This window comes from Semicossyphus pulcher, unplaced genomic scaffold (assembly GCF_022749685.1).
Source record: "Semicossyphus pulcher isolate SPU_LCO1_2020_fin unplaced genomic scaffold, fSemPul1.0.p SCAF_17, whole genome shotgun sequence".
Taxonomy (NCBI): domain Eukaryota; kingdom Metazoa; phylum Chordata; class Actinopteri; order Labriformes; family Labridae; genus Semicossyphus; species Semicossyphus pulcher.
This window is the reverse complement of record NW_027211681.1, coordinates 11,657,593-11,680,456: the sequence shown is the minus strand read 5'-3', so window position 1 is coordinate 11,680,456 and position 22,864 is coordinate 11,657,593. Positions and strand designations below refer to the sequence as shown.

General features: G+C 41.2%; 2 protein-coding genes across 4 annotated transcripts in view; both read right to left on the bottom strand.

The window, feature by feature from the left end:
* Nucleotides 1-1,006: 1,006 nt before the first annotated feature.
* Nucleotides 1,007-7,651, bottom strand: znf207b (zinc finger protein 207, b). Of its 2 annotated transcripts, XM_069666516.1 has the most exons (11): nt 7,497-7,651; nt 6,868-6,994; nt 6,553-6,691; nt 6,012-6,200; nt 5,520-5,595; nt 5,287-5,348; nt 4,920-5,059; nt 4,482-4,580; nt 3,470-3,718; nt 2,935-3,091; nt 1,007-1,789 (listed from the first exon to the last, which is right to left on the bottom strand). In XM_069666516.1, exons 1-11 carry the CDS (start codon nt 7,535-7,537, stop codon nt 1,638-1,640), a joined length of 1,431 nt encoding a protein of 476 aa, XP_069522617.1. In that variant the 5' UTR covers nt 7,538-7,651; the 3' UTR covers nt 1,007-1,637. The 2 variants fall into 2 exon arrangements, with proteins under 2 accessions (XP_069522617.1, XP_069522618.1); XM_069666517.1 differs by lacking the exon at nt 4,482-4,580.
* A 2,012-nt stretch (nt 7,652-9,663) lies between these two features.
* Nucleotides 9,664-22,864, bottom strand: part of rhbdl3 (rhomboid, veinlet-like 3 (Drosophila)) — a 65,659-nt gene continuing 52,458 nt past the window's right edge. For both annotated transcript variants that reach the window (XM_069665964.1, XM_069665965.1), the window contains 4 exons: nt 21,031-21,143; nt 13,085-13,185; nt 12,362-12,422; nt 9,664-11,745 (listed from right to left, as the gene is read on the bottom strand). In XM_069665964.1, the coding sequence (XP_069522065.1) occupies nt 11,474-11,745; nt 12,362-12,422; nt 13,085-13,185; nt 21,031-21,143 (547 nt within the window). In that variant the 3' untranslated portion in view covers nt 9,664-11,473. The remainder of the gene's footprint in view (nt 11,746-12,361; nt 12,423-13,084; nt 13,186-21,030; nt 21,144-22,864) is intronic.

The window sequence follows — 22,864 nt, the reverse complement described above, 5'->3', positions numbered from 1 at the left end:
GGTTAGAGCGCCTGCTGTGTACATCTGTTATAATCATGTGCATTTACTGAGATCACTTTCTGTACAGCGATCTCCGTCACAGGATCAGATGACACTCAGATGATTAAGTAGATTAATAAAAAAGGACAAAACCACACAGCAATACAGAGCAGCGCTGCGGTAAACACCAATCTAGCACAGAAGTTTTTCTTGGCACTGTCAGGGATGTTGATTTACGGTCACTGATGTCCCAAAAGATAGATAGTGTTAGCATGAGCGATACACTATTTCTGCTGTTCCTTATTGATAAGACATTTTGCTGGAATAGGTGCTGAAGCATAAAAGTGCCACTGCAAACCAAAACTACATTTGTAAACTGGGTCATTTAACACTTAGAAGTGTGTCAGCATCGATTATCACAGGGTTAAAAACATCACCTTAATTATCTTTCAATTGTTGATTGTAAGGAGGCAGTCTTAAATAAATCACTCCTCTTGTTCTTTGAAAACAGAGCTGCTGTATTGCTGAGGGTTTTTTTGTTCTTGCCCTCTGCAGTGCATCATGGGACGTGACTAAATGACAAAATTATAGCACTCATGCATGTTTCACTACTGATGTTTGTACAGTGAAAGAAAAGTTAATAAGAAATTGAGAAAAGTTAATGAATCAAATTCAGATCATCTTTCACTGCTGTGTAAATATTTATCATTTATTCATCTGCAGTTATTTCCATCACCGTCACGAGGTAACATGCAGTATTTGGAACCACAAGTTGGCCACCATCTTGGATTTGGGCTGGTGGTACACAAGATTTGAGAGCACTAAAATTTGTAATCAGACGAGTCTCTTTCAATTGAATATCCAGTCTTCATAATGAAGATGGAAGGTAGACTCTACAAAATATAGATGATGGCAAACTTGATTTTAAACACCTGATGAGATAATCCTGTAGTTAAGATGTCTAGTAATACAACACCAGTACAAACCTTCAGCACTCACCTCTACGTACGTCAGGACAAACCAGCAATGGATTTCAAGATGAATTTTATTACAACAGATTCATAAAACATTACAAAGGATGCATACAGGTACCCTTTTGAGTGGGAAATATTAAAAACAAACCTGAAATAAGAATAAAGCTAGAGACTGATGAAGCATAAATGTGTAACACTACTCAGTTGGAATTATAATCATCACTGAGACCCTCACCAACCAAGGTTGGGGACGCAAGTCCAACAGCACCTACGCGTGCTGTGAGGGCCTCAATCAAACTACCAAAATAATAAACAAAATAAAATTAATCAAATGTTTACAAGAGAAACTTGCCTTTGTAAGGGGTTGGTACGTTCATGTAACTCCAGCAGCTTCAAAAGAAATATGAATCATTTTAACACACTTCACTTCTATAACCTGAGTGAAACCTATGGGGAAAGAATATATCCTCACATGTAGTCAAAGAACAACATAATAGCTTTCAGGAACTTATGTGGTGTTTTCCAATAAAGATGTTACATTAAATGTCCACGTGTTCTAACAAATAACGTTTGTCTTCACCACCACTGGTCTTACTGCTCTTTGCTGGCAGCTAGGTTTGAAAAAGCACAAGGATGAGAGAAAGGTGTTAACCTCAAACCTAGTGTGGTGGCTGCTTTGCTGCTTCAGTAGCGTCCAGCCGGAGACATGACGGGCGGCCTCATGCCCATGGGTGGGCCTCCCTGGTACGGGGGCACCATAGGAGGACCCTGCCCATATGGAGGCATCCCTCCAGGCATGTAGCCTGGCATGCCCTGGGGAGGAGCGCCATACTGACCTGCAGAGAGCACAGGGAGAGCACAATGTGTTAAAACAGCTCTTCTTACAGATTCAACAGTTGATACAGCTCATATCAATTAATTACAACGCTTAATTAGGTCTTGAAAATCAAAATTTAAGAGCAATTTAACAGTTGTAGCTTAAAAATTAGGTTATATTATGCTTAAGTTAAGGAGATGACCAGTACCGCTAAATTCAGTGTATAAGACGCACTTTTAATACATTTTTTTTCATCTAAAAAGTGGGCTGCGCCGACATACCAGTACGACCAATACACCAGTGTAAAATACAGAGAGGTATGTTATTGTGTTACAGTATTTCACCCAGACGATGGCGCTATCCGATTATTAAGTGGCGACTTCACACCTCTGCATTAAACCGTTTCTGGGTCCAAGCCGCTACAACGTCTCCTATTTGCCGCAGTGTTGTTTTCCTCGCTGTTTTAAGCGAGGGAACCGCTTCATCACGGACATGCACCGTCATGATCACCATCGCAGCCACCACCCTCACAACATTCAACATTACCATAGGCTGCCAGCTACCGCTAACTACAGCATCGGGAGCTAGCAGGATTGCAAACTCCACATGGCGAAAACACACGGTAGGATGTGATTTGTGTGTTTTGGATGCTTTTTAGGTCAAATAAAATTGAAATAGTGTTGAAATATACATGTTTTTATTAACAAATAACTGTCTTATATTCCAGATTTTATGGAAGTAGCAACATCACCACATTGCCCTAGATAAATATGCAGCTAAGACAAGCTAACATGACTCAGTGGCTCGCTGTCATTGTAATGCAAGAGGCTTCTGGCACGTATGTTGTCGATATGTTTGTCATGTTTTAAGGGGCACAAAGAAATGCTGATGGATCTCTGCCTGCGCTGGCCAAATGGACAAAAATCAGGCAGTATACTACAGTAACTTTTTTAATAGGCTAATAGTTTAAATATCTATGAATGAGTGTCATGGCTTAAAGGTTTGGGAAGGACTGATCAATCTAAAGAAAAACATATATTCACGCTCTGGGTTTCAGTGAGATGAAAGCTACAGACTGGGGCCACATTCAGTGGATTGTATTATGATGACAGTGATAATTAAGTGGCTTTTCACACCGACTGGTCCTAACAAGCTTTTCCTCACCATGCATGGGATGCCTCATGCCAGGCTGCTGCGGTGGCATTCCTTGCTGTGGCGGCATTATGCTGCCCACAGCCGCCACTTGTGGAGCAGCCGCATGGGCCTGACCCGGGCGCGGTATGAGACGCTGATAACGAGGCAACTGGGCCTTCATCTCCTCCTGTTGGAAGGGACAACACACAAAGCCAACATTTAGGCTAAAGAAACACTGTTATGCCCCGCAGACACTCACAAAAAATTATGAGGAATTGGGAACCAATGTTGATGTGCCCTTATTCAGACTGAGGATATTCAAGTTCAGAATCATCCTTCCACATTATCACAACAAAGAAACTACCAAGAAAGAGGAAGGATGTGATATCTAAAAGTTTCATTTGACACAAGGCGGATGTTCTCTGTATGTCATAATGAGCTCAATATTGATACTCAGATTAATATTAAAATATTAAACAAACTCTATTATCATAAAACGTACTATTATATGTATCAGTCATTACTTACTGTGAAAAGGGCAAAGTGGTAAGCTCAAGCAACTTACCAGTGAGATATCCTCATCAGGGTGGATCAACTTACTAGTTGCACTCGTGGTGGTGAGGGTGGCAGGCTTAGTGGGCACTGTGGCGGGGGGTTTGGCCACAGTGCTGCTAGAGGGGTTAGAAGAAGAAGTGGAAGAAGAAGAAGAGACAGAGGGTTGGGTGTAGGCAGGGAATGTTGCTTTGGGAGGCTCGATGGAGGCGGCTGTACTGTGGGAGTTTGAAGCTGCAGCTCCTGAAGTGCTCTGCTGGGCCTGCGCAAAGACAGGGTACAGGTAAGTGACAGGAAGAGTCCAAACTGCTGCTTCCTTACCTTTGCAAGGTTTAAACACAAACATAAACAAATTAAAAGACACAAGAGTTGAGGGTAAATATGTTTTAGAAAATCATTATGTAGCATGTATGTAAAAAGGTTGTATTTTATAAAAACTTAAAGTTGCTTTTTTATTCAAGATTTGAAGGCTGAATGTAGTAAAAAGTTTAAGGATAATACCTTAATATGAGAAACAAAACAACTGCACCTTACACTATTTTACTTTGAACTGAAGCGCAACTTCTGCTTGAAATGACTTAAATCCTTTGTGTCCACAATAATCAATGATAAGAAGAAACTTAAATCCTGTAAAATGATCGTGTGATATTTCAGGCCACAACGAACAAAGTCATTTCACAGCATGATGAGTTGTCATAGCAGAATTCATGCTTCAGAGGTTAGGAGGGGTGAATGATGCAGAATAATAGCCACGTAAACCCATTGTTATGCCTCATTCTGTGTTAATTAAAGCACATGCACAGAAAAGGAGCTCACAGAGAAAACGTATGTCACTTATCGGGGATAAATATCCCGTGACACCAACATTAAGGCCAACGGGCTCAATTCGATGCACAAGTAGGCTTAGGAGGCAAATAGGGTTAGTTATCAGCCCACTTTACAACTTAGGGATTTACAGGCAGAGGTTAACGATAAGCAACATGCAGCTGCCACAGCCCAAGTCAAAGTCCTGTCTGTGAGCGTACTTGTGGCGTGTTAGGAAAGGGAGGCTGGGAGGAGACAGACTGAAGGTCTGCAGGTGGAGAGGAAACGGCTGCTGTGCTGCTATGAACACCAGAGCCCATCTGCAGCATGGTGGAGAGGAGATCACAGCATTGGCATGTAACATGTCCAAATAATCGATCCAAATTTGATAACAAAAAACACTACATACTAGTGAAACTGGTTTAAAAATGAAATGGGGGGTGACTAAAACAGAAAGAGGAAACACCAGAGACCTGAAGTGTTGGGAACTGTGTGTATTAAATCCTAATGCTGTGTTTGTCTGACACCATTTAGAAGTTTAATAACAAAAAAAAGGGGGAAATATATAACTTTAAAAGGGGAACAGGCTTACAGAAACATCTGAAAAGTCTGCTTGTGTGTGAGAGATTTTGTTTTTTAGGGGGTAGCATGGTGTCTACCTGTGCTGCACTGGGAAAGAGAGGTTTGGTGACGGCGGGCTGGGCTGCTGGTGCTGCCGGTCGACTGGGAATTGCTCCTGCTCCGGGGACTGGGGCCATGTGGGGCATCCCTGGCCTTGGAGCCATGTGAGGTGGCATTCCTGAACAATCAGAATTTAATCACCTTAGCTTCATAGGTATACATTTTATCTGTGTAAAATTTCAGTAGTGTAGATAAATCTTAATTAGGTCAACATTTGTTAGGCGTAGTATGTTTTACAGACACTGGGGTAGGGAAAAGACTAAAATTCTGTCAACAATAAACTTTTATTTAACCTGTATTTGGAATAGATTTAAAATGTCTCTTGTAAACCAAGTACAAACTCACCAGGTGGGATACCGGGCATCCCTGGCATCATGGGAGGCATCATTCCACCCATTGGCATCATGCTGCAAAACGCAGTACAACAAATAAGATAATGATGCTTTACTCAACTACAGTTTTCTTATTTAGACCCTTAAAAAAGTTTTTTCCTATTTGTTCTTTAATAATGTTGTAGAGATCATACCTATAAATGTGAAAATGTGACATTAAGGACAGTCAATGAGAGAAGATCTTACCCAGGTGGCATTCCATGCATGGCAGGAGGCATGCCGTGCATCATGGGAGGAACGCCGGGCATGATAGGAGGCATTCCTGCAACAAAGAGTCAAAGGTCATCTCTGTTTACAAACTACTCAACACTTCATCACCCCACACAGGCAAGGTACACATCCTCTTCAACTGTCACCCGCTGTATGTGGACAGTATCTTTAACTTTGTGTTACATTTTTATTTGCTAAAAAACACGTTGAAACAAACAAGGACTAAAACGGTCAAACCATAAACAGAATACATGCAAAGATTTGAAGAAGAAAGCAGGAGTGAAGAATAACAGTAGAGGTAAGATTTTAACACTTTCTCCTGTGCATAAAAGGCATCAATCCAACACTTTAAAAGGCCACAAGGTCCACATAAAGCCATGAGTCACTGAGGTCACGAACTGAACTTAAGTTGTCAAATTTAATCAGTGTTTATTCCCAACATTAAGCTGTTTACAAAGAGGTCCTTGCCTTGATAACCTCCAGGGTGCATCCCAGGTGCGCCAGCCACAGGAGGCATCCCAAGCTGGGCCATTGGAGCAGAGTAGCCTGCCTGCGGCTGGACCGCAGCAACCTGCTGTACTGATGGTCCTGCTTCATCATCGTCATCGTCGTCCTCATCAGAGTCGTCCTGATTGTTTGACTTCTTTTTTTGACTCTCTGAAAACAGAAAGGTAATGCTCATCCTAAAGGCTTGAACAAAAACTTAATGACCCAAACTTCTACAAGAAACATAGTTTGAGTACATGTAAGCACACAGTCATAAGAAACAAATAAGTTCAAAAACATGCAAATTGGCAATGTGATTCATGCTGCACTTTATGGTACAATGCACGTCTCGTAGCCTTCACTTCATGATGATGATATTCATTACCAAGAACCTCCCTTAACCTGGTACCACTCAAAATACTCAGTACCAGTACAAAACATTTTATTCTGTCATGAAGGCTTTGTATACAAAAAAACCCAATCATATTGCTTTACCTCAAATTGGCAATGTAAGTGTACAAACCTTGTGATTTCTGTTCCAACGTTCGTCTTCTTTCCTGCATGTCTTTCTCTGGTATCCCCTCCATACCATAGATCTCCAGCTCGATGTCTGTTCTTCCAGGGATTGCATTTGGTACACTGTCAATAGTCTCTTTGTGTACCTGAAACAAATTCAGAGTGAACCACTGCATATTGCCATAACAAACAAATTACAATGATTGCCCACTTTATGAAGACAACTTAGTAACTAACATCCTTATACTTATCAGAATATTCCAGGACAGGGAGCTAGGAAAACAAAGACACTTTATCTCTTCCACAAAGTAAAGAAACCCACCTGCATGCAATGAATAGCCAAGCCTGGGCCTGTGTACAACTTCTTGTGGCAAATATGACATTTAAAATGCTTTGCCTTCTGATGCTGAATGAGGATCTTTTCATCATCAAAGTCTCGATTACAGTACCTTAAGTAAGGAGTTAAGGATTATGTGCAATACAGGAAACGTGAGCATAACAGAAGATTTAACATCACACTAGACAACACCGAGTTCACTTACGCTAGGATTTCCATAACAATGGCGTTACTTCTGAATTAAAAGCAGTCATAGGCTTTATCTCCATATGAAGTTGTAAGGTTACACAACAACGCGGAGACAAACAAGGTGCATTGAAGCTCGAGTCACGGATTAAGCTCGCATGTCAACACGCTAGGAAGGAGGTATCGCTAACGTTAGCAAACAACTATCTCAAAGCAGTATCCTGATACATAAATGTATTGAAAATCTTTTAAACATTACTCAGAACAGACTGAATTAAATTCCTCCCTATAAAGATTTACCAGTCGCAAATGACCACCTACTCTAGCTAACGTTAGCTTAAAGCCTAGCATCGGCCTCCTTTTGTCAAGCTAACATGTAGCCTATAGCATAGCTAGCTTAGCCTTTTATCATCTGGTGAAAAGGATACCAGCACCATGGCTTCATCTGCTTCTTCTTTTTTCTTCCCATTTTTAAGAAATACTGAAAAAGAGGTCTTCAACGTTAAATAATTGTCTTATTATCTGCTTGACAACGGCATGCTGTAGTCCCGTGACGACGCCGAAAATGGCGCTTAGCTGGAGGCGGAAGTTGTAGGGGACACAACGGTCTCGCTCACACAGAAAATATAGCTCGTGTCATAGACCCGCCCCTAGTTTTGTAGACAGGTGGCTTTACATGATTATTATATTATAATAACTCAACCGATCCCTATTAGCTTAAGCGAGTTTCTATAGTTATTTTCTAATGATTAAAGATGTCTTTTTTACTCAAACTCACTACATGTCTACATTCAGTCTGTTACTCACACGACGCAATAAGAGCTTAAACAGGATCTAAAGTGTATGGTTGTGACAACAAATGAGAGCAATAAGGATACACACGACACAATTAGTGGACTTGGCAATGTAAACATGAATATATATAAAAAAATAACGTCATACTTTACTGTCTTTGTACTTTTTAAATATTATTTGTTATTATGTAATTTTCTTAATTGTATTTTTGTTCCTATTTTGGAAACCGCAGCGTTGAGGAAACTTCGTTCCCTGTACACTAAATATTGTTTATGGAGCGAATGATAGTATCTTGTTTCATATCCGATTTTATATCACTTGTATAAAATATATAGGCTACAGTATAAACTAATACTGTATAACACGTGCATTATGTAGTAAAAATATCTAATAGTGTGTTTATTTCGTGCTCTGCAAGGTGGCAAGCAGTCAGCTCGAGGGAATGACTAATAAATAGAAATTATAAATTGTTTTGTCAGACAAAACATGCAAAACTTTGCTGTGGAATATCCTCGAGGAAATCGGATTACCGAGACTACTTAACGCATCTCACTGTAGCATGGCCGCGTCAGTTCTCTCCATGTACTATTTTGGCCGTGCGTCCCAGCCAGCTTCTAGCACCGATGGGCCTCGCAACACATTTTCTTATATTCTTACTTTTGCAACGTGTTATGTCGTCAGTATCCTCTTGATGGAGACAAAGGTGCAGAAATGGAAACTGGGCCCCGTGCTTTGTCATCATGGATGCAGCCTTCAGTATGTTTGGCATGAAGTCTGTTAAAAACTTTAGTTAAAACGGTGTATTTCATTTGGCAGATATGATGTAGACAACCCCGTCCCAGTTAAACGCCATCCTAATCCCACAGCAAACATCCAGGAAGAGTGGATAATGGCAATGAACTCATAGCTTTAGAATAAGAAATGTATATCACCTAACATGACAACAATTTAACTTACTGGTGTCTTCATACATTGCTTGATTTTACACATAGCCTACCTTTGGCCAAAATATGACCACTAAATTTGCCAAGGCACTGCATAGATAACACACACACTGACAGAGTGGAATGACAAAAGTACCGTCACACCATCATCTACTTAGAAACAATGGTAATTAGACCATTAAATGTCATCTTATATCCCCCTCCTTGCATGTACCTAAAAAGATGTGAAATGCATATTAAAATTGGGCTCAGTTGTAACAAGTGCAGCTCTCAGCAGGCAGCATGAGTGGAGAGACACCACAAATGCACTCAGACAGATTTCCCTTCCCTGCAGCCACACTTGTCTTCTCTTCCTCACCAAGGTGAATGATTACCTCTGAAATTGGAGATTTATGAAGGGGAGACACAACTGAGGCGGCTTTCCTTGGCCGCCTAATGAATTTTTCATTGTACGCCTTCAAAGCCGCTACTCTCCATATGGTTGTACCGGCTAGACAGAGAAGACGCTTAGTGACAGCTTAAGGGGTCCCTTCTCCGAATGAATTATGGCTGATTCTTGTAGGCTCGCACATTTCATTGATCACTTTGACGTCTGCTTTGGGTTCAGAATTTGAAACTAATGTAGTTTAAAGGCTGCAGACAAGCTTGGTTCGAGCACTTTTCTTTGCATGATGGGGGGTAATTTCTGTTCCCTGAAAATCAAAGAAAAACTGATATGTGGGTGTGCTAGCATGTGCGAAAGGTCACAGTGAGGTTTTTGGGCAGGATGACTGGAAAGTACTTATGTCTGTATAATTACTGTAAAGAATAACACAGACAAACAACATAAATCCAAAGAAATCACATCTTGTTTCTGTATAAAACTGTTTAATGTACTCCAGTATGTACATATCAAATCTACAAAATATGCACAATGTTAAAATATTATCAGCGATTTACCCCTCACTCTGTTTGTAGCCCTTATTATATACAATCCCAGACCATCTTTTAGCAGGTTTTAAATAGCATACATACAGAATACAGCTAACATATCACAAAGCTGACGGACAAATCAATTTTTCACAACGTACTGATATCACAGAGTAAAAAAAAAAAATCAACAGCCAATGCATGTTAAAATATTAATCTGTATATAATTACATTATAATAATGTTTGTGCGAAGCAGTTACCAGTGTAACATGAGGTTAAAGTACAGTACAGTTAGAGACTCGCAGCTTCGGGCTGGGGTCCTTTTCTATCCCGGTTCAATCAATTAACAATCTGGGTTGTGGCGGGAACTAATGAGAGAGCATTGATTTACTTCTCTGACCCATTGACCGATATGAGAGTGAAATGACCCCAGCCCGGATGTAGTCGAGGTCAGGCATGTGTGCTCTTCTGCGTTTGGTAATGAGAAAAAGCCCCGGCTGTCCCCATTGGATGTTTTTATTAGTCGAATCCCACTTTCCTTAATTTACCACCTCATCAAACAATAAATAAACGTACTAACACTTCGTTATAATTTCTATCCGTCTTTAAAAACACTGCAAACGCCCATAGGGGAAACCAAATGAGAAGAAGTTGACTGCATTTCTGATTCTCAAGGGCGTCAGTGAGAGATTTGTTAGAGATCACGTCTTTTGTTACATTCAACTTCATCCTTTCAGACAAAATGAGATGAATTCTTCTGACACAAAAGCATTTCTCTTCAGGGGGGAGTGCTCTTCCCCTGGTGTTTTGGCATCATTTTTGAAAGCTTACAGTCTGAATGGCACTTCTGCTTCTTTTCTGATCTGTACACACAATGGTACAATTGTCTCAATCCTCGCGCACACAAAAAAGACAAAGACGCAAGTTTGAGGTTTAAATTAATCCTTCTCTGAGGAGGCGCCTGAAGGCAACACTGAATACGTAACCCACACTTTCCCTCTTATGTAGCTTTTCAGTAGCTGCAGCCTATAAACTCTCTTCCCTCTCTATGTGTTGGACCTTCGAGAGGTTTAGCTACCCTGCCCTCTGTCTAATCTTCCCTCTCATGCTTATGAGCTGCTTGTAATGATGACAAAACACCAACTAAGCCTAAATTCTCCTATGACCTTACTTTTCATTAACTGATTCTGGGGACCCAGGTAGATTATAGGATTTTCAGGATCTTCTGTCCCTGAAAACAGTTTATACTGCAGGGTTTCACTTCTGTCAGCCAGAAAAAGAGGCCACTGTGCAGAGATACTTTCATCAGGCTGACGTCTCCTTGTGAAGGCACCGTTGGATAGAGGAGGAAGAGGCAGAGAAGGTTAAGCCATGTGGACAGGACTGTGTTAGATCCAAGGCTTCTCATTTGACAAAGCAGTGATGCCGACAAATGTCCCACTGGCTGATACTCTTGAGACAAGCGTCCAACAGAGATCCAGACTAAGAGCAGATGGATGTTAGCTTGCATGGTAAGCAGGAACGATGTTAAGGCTTAACCCGAAAGTTAGCAGGTTATAAGGAGACTGTGGGGGCTCCTGTCTGCCAGGTGCCTTTCTGCGACAGAGTCAGATGTAGGAGGTCATCAGACAGTTCGGATCACCCCACAATGAGGCTCAAAATATGAAGGTTGAGCTGACACATCCAGCACAGCGGTCGCACATACTGATGGAGGGATAAAGGGGAGACAGTGTCCTGCCTACCCCTGAAAATAGAGTCATGGTGGTGGGGGCAATCGGACGTCAAGCAAGCTGTAGGCGAAGATGTTCCAGAAGACAGCGCAGAGCACGAACAAGGTGTAGACACAGAAGAAGATCCAAAACAAGGACTGCTCCTGGAGTCGCTGCTCGTAGTTCTGCAGGACCACCACACCCAGAGTCAGACCGACCACCACACCTCCCAGGTGAGCTACAAAGCTGGGGTTAGGGCACGGAGGGAAGGCCGGAGGGTAGAAGCGCAGCCACACCGCCCGACCAAACTCTACACTCACTGTGAGAGGACAGAGGGAGAGATAACACAATGTTAACAAGGTGGAAGTGTGTATGTTCCTGATGAGTACATGCCGATCTAATAAAATAACCTCTACGTAGGTGCAAGAGTTTAGGTATCACTTAGTGGCAGAGATAGAATTTTGTACTTATGGGACTAAGTAAGATTTATACTTGATTTAGCAGTCTAAGTCAAAGTGCTGAAGTCTCATACTAGGTTCAGATAAACTTTTGATGTAATTCTTTGCAAAAGCAGGGATTGTACGTTTCATCTCTTCTCATTTCCATAAAACAAACACATGAAAAAGGGATCTCTTAGTGGCCAGTAGGAACAGGAGGAATGAGCTAAAGATGTTCTTATTGGCTCCTGAATATTGGTCTATTGTTTTAAGAGTGACTTGAAAAATTGCAAACCAATTCATCATCTTGCACAATCCTGCAAATACTGTCCGGCATCCTACTCATTGTGTTGGGCATGTCAAAGGTCAGCGGCTATAGCAAGTAGTGTTTTCAATTTTTTTGTACCTCTTATCATGAAGGCAAAGGCACCACAGAAACAACAAGACTGACTGATGTAAAAAAAAAAAAGGAAGTGTGGCATCTGCTTTCGGACTTACTGCACACCAGAGCCATGGCCATCCGGAACAACTTAAACTGACACTTCATTCCCGACCAGTTCTGCAGAAAGAGACAGAAAGAAACGATTCATGAGGATGTTTTCAAGTTCAGATTATACAGAGGGAGCAGTCTGTGCTAGAAGGTCAAGTTCTTTCCAAACACACACACACACACACACACACACACACACACACACACACACACACACACACACACAGACAGGAAATGACATGAGCACTCGCCCTCCGTCTCCATTTATGTCAATTTTAAAGCCCCAGAGACGCTCTGACCCTAAATGTGTTCTTGCTGTGATAGATAATATGATTTCAGGAGGAGGGAGGAGGGCAAACTCCTTCATCCTGACCCCAAAAAAGTTGTGGAGGATCCAGCAGGGTATGTTTTGAGCACCTTATCAGATGTAATGGAGGTTCACCTGAGTGCTTTGCGATGACCCACAGGAGGGGGAGATTGAACACAGCAGACGTAGATGTCAGAGTGCAGTGGGGTGGGATTTCAAACGTGCTCACACACTTTGTGATCTTTTGGGAAAAGGAGAAACTGATGGAGATGTGAGGAATGTTTGGCATCTGGAGATAGAGCTGCACCTGCTGGGCCCCAAAAACAGGCTGCTTTCATGATGAGGCAATGCTCTGTAGTGACGGGACTACTGAGTGATGTGATAATCATCGCGCACACACACAAAGAAACACACAGAAACGTACCATTACTACATTGGCCAAGTGTGCAGAGACCAGGGCGTACACCCCGCCAGATGATCCAACGACTGGTGCCGTCATATCGGTGACAGACACCGCCAGAGACCCTGTGGTGATGATAGAGAAACATGCTTATGTTAAGAATCATATATGGGTACTTTGTAGTGTCAACATCTGAAAAAAGCAACCAAGGAAGGGGAACTGTCACTGAATATTTCTCCTGTTAGCAATGACAATGATTTTTTTATCTCAACAGTCATTGTCTTGCATGCGGACATTTTTTTTTTTACCATTAAGGTGTTCATCTTTGTTTTGCTGGTAAAAATATAAAGCAAATTTGCTATCGTGAGTGTGTGTGTGTGTTGGGGAACAGCCTGTACACATTTAAATTTCATAATACTGAAAGCTCTTTTTTTGGTCTCCACCAACTCCTGAGGGAATTATCTGACACTGTGGCTGCTAAATGCCAAGTCATCTTTGCTCAAGTCCCAAGTAAGTCTCAAGTCATTTGGTTTAAGTCTCAAGCAAGTCTCGAGTCATTTTATCTTGGTCAAGTCAAGTCAAGTCAAATCAAGTCAAGTCGAGTCCTTAGTTAAGTCATTTTTTTCCACCTAAGATCCAGCACTCTAACCTGTAATATCGGGTCTTTATACAGAGAAAAGACAAGGTATTAGTAGCTCGTCTAATAATGATATTATTGGCCAATTTATAACCTGTTCAAAAAGTATGACAATGAATTGCATCTGTATTATCTTGGCACAAACGCAGCCATGATGATGGTCTGATCTGAGACAGTATTGAGTAGTAACGACTGATGAGGCCTCTGTTTGGGGAAAAACATCAGGAAGCAGGGGTCTTTGATGTTGCGTGTTGCCATAGTGAGGAGTTTGACTGACAACCAGTCATCCAATCATGACAATCACATACCTGGGAGCTTTTTGAGTCGTCCAATCATGATTCCCAGTTTGCTCTGCGTACATACCTGATAGTTAGACAGAAACTTGACAACATTGAGTTTTATAATTTTATATTTAACAGCTAACATTCAAACTCATGAACACACTCAAGTCATCATGCCTCAAGTCGAGTCTCAAGTCATTTATTTTTTGTCAAGTCAAGTGGCAAGTCACCAAAACAGTGACTCGAGTCAACACGAGTCCAAGTCATCAAGTCTCAAGTCCACATCTCTGCTTAATGCTTCACTATGCTCACAAGCTAGTCGCTAACTTTGCCTGCTGATTTGTGATCAACAGGTAGTGTAGTGTGGGGTAACTATATTTATTCGATGGTGCTATAAATAAAAAAACAAATAACATGAAGGATGATAAAACCGAAGAGTTAAGGGGAACTGTGGATAGTGTTGTCATTTATACACACAACACATTAAACATACAACTACTCAAAAGATCCACCGTTTATCTAAATGTGTTAGAAATAGCTGCATTAAAGTACGCCAACTCAGGAAAACTTCATTTGCTGACAAAGATCGTGTAAAAGCTCCAGAGCAGCTACTTCATGGACAATGTGGGGAGAAAGCTTCCTTAGATTACATCAGATTTATTTAACCTGGCTGGCTGCCATGCTGAAGATTAATGGATACAAATATAGTAAATGTTCTTTAATGCAACATAACGCTTCATGACACAGTACATTATTTTGTTTACTTGAAATGTGACTCATTTCTTCCCTTAGAGGATCACACTGACAGACTGGTTAATTCAAACTGTTTTTGTAAAGAACCATTTGCACACTGGATACATCTATTTTGAACGTCATAAAGGCGGCTTTGCTACTTGCTATTTAACACGGGTGTTTAGTAAATAGGCATTCAAGAGAAGAGGCTTTCTCTTGCAGAACCAGCACACGCTGTGATTTTATGTAAAACAAATGCATTCATAGAATTAGTGCTGCTGCAAACAGGGAATTGCTCTCTTTTGCACCTTGGTACTAATTCATTGCATGCACAAATGATACAATCAGGCATTTCTGTGTTTTCTATTCAGGAATTCAAAAGTTTAAATATGGGGACGTTAACAAACAGAGTCCCCGGAGGAAATGTGTCATCATCTGCAGCGCGTATACAAGAGGCAGGATAGAGGAGGCAGAAGGGAGATACGGCTGATTATTCACCCACATTCACTCTCTCTCTCGAACATGAATATACTTTAATTAACTATAATAGATACGTGCATGCATGTTTACTGTACACAAGAATTCATATATATTCTCTATATATTATTGATGTGCATTTCATGATGCAGTGAACGGTAAAGACAGACTTAGCTTGATTCACACGCGTAAGTACATTTGTATTGGTTGTGTGTGTCTGTTTTTCACATTAGTTAGGGTCTGAATGAAGAATGAAGAAAATTTAACATAAACCAAACAAATGGAATCAGGAAGTAGACTCCATGTAGACATTAAAGTGTCTACTTTCTGGTAAAAATGCAGCAAAGTAATCGACACACAGAAAGGGCTGTGGAGGGCATAGTCACACAGTCAGGAGGGATGATAGGACGAGCCGTGGCATCTCCATCATGGTGCTATTTAAGGGAGCGGGCGCAGCATGAGGTGAAAGGAAGAATAAACTGATCCACCGACACAAGCATGAGGTAGCTACACGTGTATTCAACCATTCAGATGTGCAAAAAATAACTTAAAAAACAGGCAGTTTACTGCAAACACAACCATGACATTATAGAAAACTGAATTCTTCTGATGCCCGCGTCCTTCAGCCGCCTCATTCTGTCTGTATTTGCTTTCATATCACACATTAACTGTGGATTCATTGTAGAGAGGAAATATAGAAAAACCAAGAAAAAGGACTATTGTTAGTGTAAAGGTATCGTATTATGGTACTTTAATACACCTTATTTCAAACAGTAGCATAAGTTAATGTGAAATAACAACAACTGAATCGCTACATGACTATTTACTGACAATACCGAATATTTGTCTGGGAACTGTTTTGTTAAATCACATCATGTCATTTGTAAAACATCTGGAACATCCAATGAAAAGATGCATTTAAAATTAAGGCTGAAATTATTAAGTGCCACCTTCTTAGGACTTTTTAAACGCTAAAAGGTGCTCCTTCTTTGCCTACTATGTGGCCTTCTCAGGTGTGTGAACCATGATGCACGCAGCAGAGCGAGGTGTTGTCATAATAGCAACTGACTTACCAGGTCATTAAACACTGCACAGTGATCTAAACAGCTGAGTGAACACACACACACAATCACACTGTCTCCCTTTCTCTAACAGGCACGAAAGCCGTTGAAGGGAAATTAATTCATGCAAAAATCAGGATGATTTTACTTGTACATTTCTGATTCGGTCCCCAAATTAAACATATATGTATATAATATATGTATATATATGGCCCTTAACACACTTGGTATCAACATGTGGTTTTCGCAATCGGATCACAAATGGACAGCCTTAACTACAAGTGTGAACACACCCAGGACGGATTGAGGACGCATTCACATCTGATCACTCAGGCCACATGTGGAGATGCTCTCCACATGCTGTCATATGTCCATACGCTGTGTAGTTCATATATTTCACTGATAAACACTGAGCTGTTAGAGGAGCATCAGGCTTTATGATCAAAGCTAACGTCATAACTTTAGTCCTGCTCACCCGCTCCCTCCCTCTGTGCTCGTGCACAGCAGCTCTCTTGGCTCTGCTGCGAGCCTGCATCACAGTTCTTTTTATTATATGATGTTTTAAAGTCTTATTAAGATGAATTAGGCTCCGTGTTGATTTGCATACAGAGCGGGAAAGTGAGATCCGATCACAAGTGGTCAGTGTGAATGCTGACCACTTGTGATCTGATCACCCAGGACACATGTTAATACCAGGTGTCTTCAGGGCCTATGTTGCACATAACAGAATAATGGAAGTACTGGTAGCAGCTTTAATCGACTGTGAATACATTCAAAATCACGCTTTAATTTTGAATCCAGTAGTGAATCAATAATAAAAAATAGTGTATAGTCAAATGCAGAAAGATTTCCGCTTCCTTGGTTACACCCTTTTAAAGCCCTCAGCATTACTTCCTTCCTCTTCATACACACTCACACACAAAGATACCTAAACACCTGGTTCAGAACACCACCACCTTTGTAGTTTAGGAAGAGTGTCTAGGCGGGGTGACCTCCATCCCTGTAATTAACTTAGTTTAATAACATTATTTAAGTTTGGATGCTGGCTCACACACACACACACACACAGACACACACACACACACACACACACACACACACACACACACACACACACACACACACACACACACACACACACACACACACACACACACACACACACACACACACACACACACACACACACACACACAGAGACAAGGACAGTCTCTCACAGTCCCCCAGGAGGCCGGTAGTTTTTAGAGTCCAAAGTGGCACCTCATTTATCTTGGCTGTTGTTCCAAACTGCAGAGCAGGAAGCGAGGACATGAGGAGGAATGATAATGATGATCGTGCACATCAGCACTGCTAATGAGAAAAGTCAACAGTTTGTCTGCCTGAGTTGAAAGTGGGATTGTGTTTGTCTTATTGTCCACATGTCTGCGTTTGATGCCGGATCCTCTGCTGTACACTTGTTCCCGTCTGTCGCTGCACCTGTCTTATCCTCTCTGTGCAGGCAGACGTTTGTGTTTACATTCAAGTCCATTGTCTCCATTAAAGTGTCAGAGTGTGTGTCAGCCCTGAAGGGTCGTCGACCTCTCTCTGAGTCATTACTTGACCTTTGAACTCTGCCTTGACCCCTGTGTGTGCCAGCTGAGCCCCTCTCTGTGCACTACTGCTCGTTGTGCTTCTACACAATCTGGCAGCATCACTGCATCGCAGATTTAACATTGTTGTTTGTATGTTTATTTTGTGTACCTGTTGTGAAAAATATGTCAGGAATAGTTAGAAAGAATATGTCAACAATGCTTTGTTATCAATGTGTATGTCAACAATTTAGTGTTAATATATTGATTTCTTTTATATCTATTATTGAAGCAAAAATGTCCCATATACAGACGATCTGAAGCTTTGAATCGACGAATTCAAGTTAGCAAAAAATGGATGAAGTCATTTTTCTTTCAAATACATTATGAGAGGGTGTTTTGTGTTTCCAAAGCCACAGCAACACAACTGTTTGGTTTGGTAATATTGAACTGACTCTCACTGACATTTGCTTGTAATAACCCAACCTCTGACCTCAACCTTAAAAACAAGTACAAGCATTTTAGTAGTAGTTAACTCGCCAGCTATAACCATTCAAATGATCCTTTAAAGTATTATTGTTTCGCCAAAAATATCCCTGCAATGCAAAAAAAATTGCCAATACATTGTTTGCCTATAAACTGTGATTTGAGAGTAAATAAATATTAAATACATTAGTTATTTTAAAGCACCTGTGAGGAGTTCTTTTTTGTTATGAAACAGACTGAAATTAATTCTGATGTCTCTATATAACCTACAAAAGCAAACCAGACCATCGTCGACAAGATTGTCATTATTTCTATGTAGTTATTTTTAATGCCTGAAACTGCTGGCGGGGGGTAGGTGTCAGACGAAGCGATTAACTGCACGCTGCCTTTGTTTACATTTTCCAGGGCTAAAATTTTAAGTGATTTTTTGTCACCACTTAAGCATGTACAGGACAAAATCAGCAAAGAGATAAGAGGTACAGCTTTGTCCACAGGGGGCGCCAAAATCAACACAAACCAAAAGCTCCTCACAGGAGCTTTAAATATAATCTCGAAGATTTTCATGTAAATAAATGTCTGTTAAGTCACTATTTATCACCGAAGGAGGTAACACATAGGTGACTGAGCCTATGGCCCACTGATGGACTTTTTTACATTTGCAGTATAGAGTATTATTATGGACTGAGTGTCTGTGGAGACAGTCACGGAAAAAAATCACAAGCGGCGCCCAGTTAGTGACGTGTTTTCCATCACCCAGCAGTGGTTGGTCTGCCAGAGAGGTTAGGCAGTGCTAAGCGGCTGCTTTTCCGGTCTCTGCCAGTGTTGCGAGTAAACAGTAATCTACTATGGCTGAACAAACAAAGAAAAGATGGATGACTACAGATACAACTTCAAGAATAAGTGAAAATCAAAAGAAAAAGAAACAAATTGGACGCTCAGATGAAGCAAACAGTCTAAAAAGGAAAGCGACCGTCAGCGAGGAAAATCAAGAGTTACAACCAGAGCAAACTGTCTGGTTATCTTGGACGTATTCATCCGCAATTGCCTTTTATCGCCATAAGGTGTCGCCAAATAGAACGAAACTGAGAACTTGGAGATTATAACTTTAAGAAAAGATGTAAGAATTTCGATTATTCATGCAGCAAAAATCACAATAATAAAAGAAACCTTTACTGGAAAATGTAATCATTATTTTCCCATCTCTATACGTACATGCTGTTTATTATCCAATAAGATCAAAAAGGCCATAAAAAAGATGATACATTAATGCCGCACATACAATGATGAGCAATTATGAGCTCTTCACATCCTCCCACTTGTTGCTAAATGTTGAACATTGTCAGAATCGTGACTTGGCGAAAGTCGTTCTGCCACCCAGCTAGAAAAAAAAGAAACCGCCCAGTCAGACACAAAAGCCAAACATCACAGCCAACACAACCAGATCGTGCTTTCCCTTTTCAGCTGCTGGTCGATATCTAATTAAAACAGCAGACGAGTGTGTGTGCGTGCGTGCGCGTGTGTGTACATAAGTGCGTGTGATTTATGGCGCGTTTCCTCCTCGTGTCACTGCGAGGTTAATGCTACAGGCCACCGCAGCTGGTCTCCCCTGGGTGTTTGTCACTGACCCCTGAACACACAGACACACACGTAAATGTAATTCACACAGAGATTTGAAGACAGAGAGAATAATAGAGACATAATTTTCACGAGCATTAAACAAAATTGCGTTGACTGCAAATCATATCCCAAGATCCTCTCCGTTTTCCCCTTGATCAGCAACAAACACAGCACACTTGCTGCCTTAAGATATCCCGTTTCCATCCCCTAACAATTCGAACCCTAATCTCAAAAAGCAGCCAAATAATTCTGTTGCAGTTGCCTCGTAGCCACAAGTGTCACCCCTAAACTGTTTGGTTTTTGAGAGGTGAAACCAAAACTGGCAGTGGGAGACTTTGTGTGCTTATTCAGGAAAGAAAAACACACACAGAAATGCAGACTTACTGTCTCGGCTGAACAGAGCTCGACACTGAAATTGCCCCTGAGCCTGAGGTTGCTCGCGAAGCAGGACGTGAGCGGTGACATTTTGTTCAAAGCCGTGTGTCTGATTTTTCTCATTTGCTGTCCCTCGCTCGGCTTCTCCTAAATCTCACCCTCCTCCTCTCCTCTCCTCTCCTCTCCCACCTCGAGGTTTCTCATATCCTCGCCCCCCGCCCTCAAACACTCTCAGGCTTATTAACACTTATGAATTCATCGTATCCCAGCTTCATACACTCCACTCTTCCTATCTCATTATTACTGAGTGTGTGTTCAATGATTGAGCTCCATGTGAGATGACTCTCTCTGCTCTGCCCTTTTGTACATGTCCATGGGGGGATACAGAGGCTTTGAAGGGGCGCCGACGACCCCCAACATCCCCACAGACGCACAAGGCCATCTGTCCTCAACATACGCTAAACTTTCTCACTGACCAGCATCCACCAACACGATGGCTGGAACCTGATAGGCCGATGAATGCGTGAAAAACACACAACAGGCAGATGGAACAACGGAAGAGCTGAAATGCAAAACCCCGGGAGAGAGTGTGTGTGTGTGTAGATGAAAAGGAGGGAAATGTGCGCAGGTAGTGGAGAAGAACTGACATTATTATTGTTGCATACTGTGTGTGTGTGTGTGTGTGTGTGTGTGTTTGTGTGTGTGTGTGAGAGAGAGAGAGAGACCACACACCCACCTGCCAGCACACCACACACATAGACGAGTCCGATCCGCAGCGCACCGTGGACCATCTCTAGAGGGACTCCCACCAGCAGCTGCATGGCCATGTTCAGGCTCAGGTGTTCAATCCTGTAAAACACACACACACACACACACACACACACACAAACACACACCACCTCACATTAGAGTCAGCCACATTTAAAACAGAAATATATTATTAAGTAAAAATGTAGTTCCGGTCATTTGTTAGTTGTTGATTCTATAAATAATAAAACAATTCAGGGATGAGCCTGAAAAGGTGACACAGATTTTAATTCAATTAACACCATCAACTTCTGAGCCACAATAAAATGAAAAGTGTATTAGTATTGTATTGTTCATTAGTTTGTATTACAAATATTATTACAAATAAATCATGTGTCTTTCTAGTTGCAGATATTCTGAATAATCCACAGAAAATACAGATTTTTTGTTTCATCTGAAGTCATTTTCTAAAGAAGAAATAGTCCCCAGGAAATCTTAGGATGAGTGTTCTTTGGATTATTCTTTGTAAACTGGTGACTAGGGGCAAGACAAAATATTGATACGGCAATATAATGTTGTCCTGGCGCTGATATTTTAAGATCCAAATACACGGCGCTCTAAACAGATTTCCCTGTGATTTCGACACACCGCCTCACTACTTAATGACTCCCTGTGGTGGCGCTTATGACATGAATGAGGGTAACGTGAACAGAAATTAATTGGCCGAAGAAGAAGAAGCTGACAGCAGGATAAAGAAGAAGTTTTTACAGTTGTTCTATAGTTCAGTACATTTAATTAACACGTACATTGTGTCAAACTCTGTGAAACTGACACCAAATGGCAGTATACAATAATCCTGCACTTTACCTTTTTAGAGGCATTTTGTATTCTGATATCGTGACGTATCATTATGTGATTGTCTTGCAATATATGAATTATCACAGAATCGCTGTATCGTGCTATTATCGTTAGCGTGGGCCACGTATCGTGTATCAAATCGTACACTGTCATGAGTTACCCTGCGTTTCGCACCCCTACTGGTGACTATTAATCCCACCTTAAATACAAAGCTACAAATGTTCACATTTGAGAGGTCGGACTAAATAAATATTTGCCTTCTGATTAATTTTCTGTCAATCAACTTATCAACTTATTACTTCTCTACATGGGTAGACACCAGTAGACGTGGTAAAATAATGTTGTCAGAAAATAAGTAATTAAACATAGTTGGACGTGACAAGCATTTACATTTTTACTTAGTGAAACTTTTTATGAAGAGGAGAAATAGAGAGATGGAAATGAAGAGCGGTTGAGTCCGCGTGTCTGTTTTCTGAGCCAATATCTAAACTCTGTTTTGGTTGGAGAACTTGGAAGGATCATTGCAGTCAAGCTGTTAGTAACATGGTTCACGTCGCTCTGCGTGTGTGTGCAGCGAATGAGCACAGATTATCAAAAAAATGAAACTAAATTGCAAAGAATTCTGCTTAGTAGCAATTTTATTTCTTTATTTTGGCTCCTCAACTCACCAAAACAAAAGAAAACCCACCGATCATCACCTTTTAGACAAACAAAAACTCACACGTCTCCGATATTCTTCTCCCGCCGTGACACTCCTCATTTGATTTTTATGCAAACGTGCAATAACAAGCAGCTTGAAAATAATAAAATGCTCCAAATGCAAAGATGTGTGGATAAACTCTGAACGGGCGACATCTCCTCCCGTGGGTGAGACGTGTGATGATTGACAGGAAACACACTCGATGCCGACACCGTACCATGATAAAACTGGAAAAATGACACAATCTAATTCTGGGTTTGTGTTT

Bases quoted from the DNA above. Each gene is read 5' to 3' on its own strand.
- znf207b (XM_069666516.1), bottom strand. From the start codon at position 7,537: ATGGGAAGAAAAAAGAAGAAGCAGATGAAGCCATGGTGCTG. The intron at 5,349-5,519 runs GTAAGATCTTCT...TGCGTTTTGCAG, and splicing joins ATGCATGGAATGCCACCTGG to CATGATGCCAATGGGTGGAA. The intron at 4,581-4,919 runs GTAGACACCATG...ACCATGCTGCAG, and splicing joins TCTTTCCCAGTGCAGCACAG to ATGGGCTCTGGTGTTCATAG.